The sequence below is a fragment of the Dipodomys ordii genome, unplaced genomic scaffold, assembly GCF_000151885.1.
Source record: "Dipodomys ordii isolate 6190 unplaced genomic scaffold, Dord_2.0 Scaffold36, whole genome shotgun sequence".
Classification (NCBI taxonomy): Eukaryota; Metazoa; Chordata; class Mammalia; order Rodentia; family Heteromyidae; genus Dipodomys; species Dipodomys ordii.
The window spans coordinates 5644710-5650129 of NW_012267252.1; the positions used below are offsets into that span (position 1 = coordinate 5644710).

Below are 5420 nucleotides of genomic sequence, written 5' to 3' on the forward strand. Positions count from 1 at the left end.
GTTACAATTACATGGGCAGGATAATGCGTACATTTCTTACCAAGCATTGCAGCCTCCTCCTTTGACATCCCCATGTATGGCTTTTTGGTGATGAATAGAGATGAGTATTACAGACTTTCCTGCAGGGGCTGGGTTTGAAACTTGATCTCAGCCTCCTGAATAGCTAGGATTTACCCAGGCGCCTGTCTATGGAGTGGAATCTTGAAACTCTATCACAAAAACAGAACAAGAAGGGCTGGGAATGTGGCTTAGTGGTAGAGTGCTTGCCTAGTATGCATGAAATCCTGGGTTCGATTCCTCAGTACCACATACACAGAAAAAGCCAGAAGTGGCACTGTGGCTCAAGTGGTAGAGTGCTAGCTTTGGGCAAATAGAAAGAAGCCCAGGGACGGTGCCCAGGCTTTGAATTCAAGCCCTAGGACTGGCAAAAGACAAAACAAAAACCAGAACAAGAGTAACATGTAGCAAGTCCAGCAGTGTGGAATTACGTGGAAGTTAGTGCTGGTCTGCAAGTGTCCACTAGAGGGTACTGTTTCAAAACAGAGGCCCTTGTGAAATGAAGTGAATGGAATGTACTGCAGGTGGAACGTCAGACTGAGGGCGTTCCAACAGCTGGATGAATGAACGAAAATAAAAAGTAAACAAATGTTAACCGTCCTTCTCATTACTAAGATCTCTTCAATTTTGGTCTCCTTGTGTAACAAAAATTAAGCACTTAAAATATGCCTAGAAAGTGTGCTACTCGGCTTTCTTTAAGAGACTACGACTCCCAGGATCTCTTGCGCGAGACTCGGGCTCTCTTCTCGAATGTCACTCGGGCTTCTGGGATTCGTAGTCTTGCAGTGTCCTTCGGGAGTTGTAGTTCGCTTCCCACAATCGGCAGGGCGAGGCGGCGCCAGCGATCAGAGCAGCGCTGGGCGTTCAGGGGCCAAGATGGCGGCGCGCCGGGGCCGGAGAGACGGAGTCGTGCTGCCCCCGACTGGGGGCCCCGGCCCTGACCCCGGCGGCGGAGTCCGCGGAAGCGGTTGGGGGAGTCGGAGCCAAGCACCGTATGGCACGGCGGGCACCGTCAGCGGTGGAGAGCAGGTGAGAGATTGTCGGGCGGCCCGCGGCTGGCAGCAAAGCGGCGTGTGCCGGGCGGTGACACGTGGACGCCACGGGAAAGGGAGGAAGCACTTGGGAGTCGATGCTTGGTGGCCGCGGGAATCAGGTTGGACCGGGTAGACCTAAACCGTTTTGGGGGGCTATGCTGGCAGAGACAGGATTCCTACAGCTGTGCCTGGGCAAGCCGGCGGGACCGAAGCGGGTATCGGAAACGTGGCCCTCATTTGGGGGGGCCGGGGACTCGGCATTGGAGTCGAAGGCCAAGTCCTTTCTCTGAGGATGCCGCTCCGGGCTCCACCAGCCCAGCGCCGCAGTTCCTTTTTCGGAACACGTGGGTTGGGGGGGGCAGAGCGATTTTCCCGGGAGAACTTGTCTGTCTCCCCTCCCCCTCGAGGCGGCGGGGAGACCCACGTGGGTTGGGCTCCAGCCGGAGAGGGGGGCGCAGGGCGCGGGTCCACGTGGGGGCGGGGAAAGGGGTGTCCACGTGGCTCCCGGCCCAGGCTGGCGGGCATCTACTATCCACGCCGGAGCCGCACTGCCGGGAACTGGGTGTGTCTCAGCCGGTCCCGCCATCTCTGGCCTGTGCTGGGGGCCCCTGGCCAGAAAGGAAGGTAAAGGCTGCCCAGAGCCTTTGAACTTTTTTCCCTGGTCTGCATCGCTTTTTGACAGCGGGTGGTAGACTTTCCAGATGTTCGTGAAGTCTCTTCCCTGTAATGGATGGCAGGGTGTGATGGGAGAATTGAGTCTGTAGGGCTGTGGAGGAGTGAGCCTGACCGGCTTGGGGTGGGTTGTGACTCACTGGCACTGGCGTTTAGGTTGCCTCCCGTTCTGCCTTCTTTCTCATTTGTGATTCAGGGGTGTGGGGAGTTGTCAACGTACACCTAGGACAAGCTTAAAAAAAGGAGAGGTGCCTCTGTCACTTTTTTCTCCAGCATCTCTTTGGAGGAGGCAGCTAAGGCCTGCTTTTATGAATTGATACAGAAACCAGGATGTTCTAAATTTAATGTTCTCTGGAATTTTTGCTGGGGATGGGAGAGGTTGGAAGAGTTTGAGAACTCTTCAACATTGGTTGAACATTTATTGGATGAGGGAGAATTCTTTTGGTCAGTTTTCTTGGTCTTTAATTCTCCACTCTTTAGTAAAACGTTTCTAAAAGTTCCCACCCATATTGGCCGTGGGCAAGAATTAAACTGTTTCTTTTCTCTCTTAAGCAATTTAGCTGGGTTCTTCATTTTTCTACCTAGGTGGGAGTTGGGTTTTGTGTATGCTACCTGGTAATATGTTCAAACAGCTATTCTATGTTTGTTTGTTTTTTCTCAGAGGAGAATGGTTTCTGGAATATGAATTTGGAATTGATCACTTTCTTACCTTTTCAGAGGTTGGGCTAGTGGGCTTTTCCTTTAGGGCAGAGGCAATAGGGATCCAAGATCCAAAGTAATATTTTCTATGTACTGAGATACATAAGTTTAGGCACAGAATAACATGATCATTGCCCTCTAGGATTTATTTTTATTTATTTATTTTGCCGGTTGTGGGGCTTGAACTCTGGGCCTCGACGCTGTCCCTGAGCTCTTCAGCTCATGGCTAGTGCTCTACCAGTTGAGCCACAGTACCAATTTTCTGGTGGTTAATTGGAGATAAGAGTCTCAAGGACTTTTCCTGCGGGCTTCTAACCTCAATCCTCAGATCTCAGACTCCTGAGTAGCTAGGATTACAGGTGTAAGCCAATGGTACCCTCTAGGATCTTAGGTTTTAGTCAGGACAGGTAGATACTGTGCATGAACAAAAGGAAAGTGAACGGTATTTAGGATTACTGCCAGCAGTAGTAATCTATTTTGAAGGGTATGGGAGGGAACATTTTTGTAGGTGTGTGCTAGTCCTGAGACTTGAACTCAGGACATGGGTGCTGTTCCTCAGCTTTGTTGCTCAAGGCTAGTGTTCTACCACTTGAGTCACAGATCCACTTATGGCTTATTGTAGTTAATTAGAGATTAGGTTCCCGCCAGGGCTGGCTTCCAACTATGCTCTCCAGATCTCTGCCTCCTGAGTAGCTAGGATTACAAGTATGAGCCACCTGTGCCCCAGCTTTTTAATTTCTTTTTAAAGCTTAAGTTAGTTGGGGCTGGGAAGGTAGCTCAGTGGTAGAGCGCTTGCTTTGCAAGCATGAGGCCCTGGGTTCGATTCCTCAGCACCACATAAACAGAAAAAGGCGGAAGTCGCGCTGTGGCTCAAGTGGTAGAGCGCTAGCCTTGAGCTGAAGAGCTGAGGGACAGCACCCAGGCCCAGAGTTCAGGCCTCATGACCGGCAAAAAAAAAAAGCTTAAGTTAGTTATACAGGAGGAGATTTCATTGTTACCTTCTCAAACATGTTTACAATGTATTCCAGTCAATTTCACCCTAACACTCACCCTAGCGCCCCCCACCCCTTCCAGGAATGACATTTTAAGCTGAGAAAGCTGAATGTGGTGTGAAAAAACTTTCATCAGAGGCAATGGTGTGAAGGGTGAGAAGAACATGGCTTATTGGAGGAACGAAGAGACCTATATATCAGGAATGGGAGAGAAAAAGCTGAAGACCCAGGAAGTGATTATTAATACATAAAAAAGTTTCTGGCTGTTTTTTTTGTTGGGTATTCATGGGGCTTGCCAGGTAGGCAAGTCCTTTACCACTTGAGCCACATCTCCAGGCCAGTTTTCACCACCAGGCTGGAGGAACAAGATTGATGTGGGAAAGTCAGTTGGTAGGGTGTTGAAGTTAGGAAGTATGCTGATGGCTGGTCCTGTTTGGGTAATTTTAGTCAACTGGGAACTATGCTGTTTGAGGGATGGGTGTTTATATAAGCAAAGGTGTCTCTCTGGGGGCCTGCCATTACCTCCTGAGAGTGGAGATGAATGATTTGTAGAGCTGGTCATTGTCTTAAGATTCTGTGCTAGTAGCTCGGGCTCTAGTAGGGAGGAGGCAGGGCAGAGTTAGTTGCAGGCATCTTGCTCACCTGCGTCTATTTGCTGAGCCAAGTACTATCAACTTCTGGTTGTAATTACAGGCTTGTAAAGATTTGGGAGGGGTTAGTGCTTGAAACCTGCTGCCTTTCACTTCATCTCTGGATCTGGTCTCCTTAAATGTTCCTAACTAGTTTTTTTTTCCCCCATGGGCTCCAGAACTCCCCAACATTTTTCGGAAGAAGAGGGGAGTAGGCCTTTTTCTTTTGGAGGAAGTGAAGTGCTTAATTTCCCCTTGCTGAAGAAAAGTCTGTCTTTTCTGTGTTTGATCTTGTCCTCAGGCCTTTGACCATATTTCTAATAGTGGAGATAGTCAAGACTTTAGCTTCACCAATACCACTTTTGGCCCCTGCCTATACTTATGACAAGTCTGAGTGGGCCCTACCTCATGACAAGGCTAAGGATGTTGCTACCTCTAAGAGGAATGAGGGATTGGAGCTTCTCCATCTATAGAATCAAGTCTTCTCCTCATTGGCTCTCACCAGATGGAGGTGGGAGAAGGGACCATTCCCTTGGGATTGGGGATTTAGCTCAATAGAGTATGCCCAGAGTGAACAGGGTCCTGGGTTCAATCCCTCAGTACCAGAAAAGTGTGAAATAAGTGAATACTGTGTGTAGGACAATTGGGAAGTATAAGCACATTTAAACTCTTAGGAGTCTGGAAGAGTATAAGCTAATAGAATCTAAAGGACTATTTACCCTGAAGGAACATGAAATCCAATTTTAGAAGAAATGCAAAAAAAAAATGTCATAGGGTTAGTGGAATAGGATGAGATTGTCAGAAAAGTGAACAAAAAAATGTGATGTGGTATGAGGAGAGATCGACATGGTCTGGGAAAGCCTGAGGTAGCTTCCAGAGGAACGTAGGATTTGAACTCAATAGCGAACTGAGACCTAAAAGAGGTTTGACTTAGGTCATCAGGTTGCGGTAGCTGAGTTGTCTCGGCAGCTTACCTGTCTAGTATATGTCCCTCAGCCAGGTCCCCTCTCCACTGCCAGCAGATGTCTTCTGAGTAATAATTTAAAATTTATTTTTGAGATAGGACCTTGCTGTGTGCAGCCCAGGCTGGCCTTGAATTCAGTCTGTCTTTAAGGCTCCTGGTAATATAGTTATGTGCTACCATACTTGAGCTAGTTTTGGGCTTTTTTTTTTTTTTTTTTGTCAGTCATAAGGCTTGAACTCTGGGCCTGAATGCTGTCCTTCAGCCCGAGGCTAATACTTTACCACTGGGCCACTTCCGGTTTTCTGAGATAAGAGTCTCACAGACTTTCCTTCCCTGGCAGGCTTTGAACCTTGATCCTCAGATCTCAGCCTCC

General features: G+C 48.5%; 1 protein-coding gene across 2 annotated transcripts in view; it reads left to right on the forward strand.

Moving 5' to 3' along the window:
- Positions 1–933: 933 nt before the first annotated feature.
- Pprc1 (peroxisome proliferator-activated receptor gamma, coactivator-related 1) overlaps positions 934–5420 on the forward strand; it is a 32449-nt gene continuing 27962 nt past the window's right edge. For both annotated transcript variants that reach the window (XM_013017851.1, XM_013017852.1), the window contains exon 1: positions 934–1086. In XM_013017851.1, the coding sequence (XP_012873305.1) occupies positions 934–1086 (153 nt within the window). The remainder of the gene's footprint in view (positions 1087–5420) is intronic.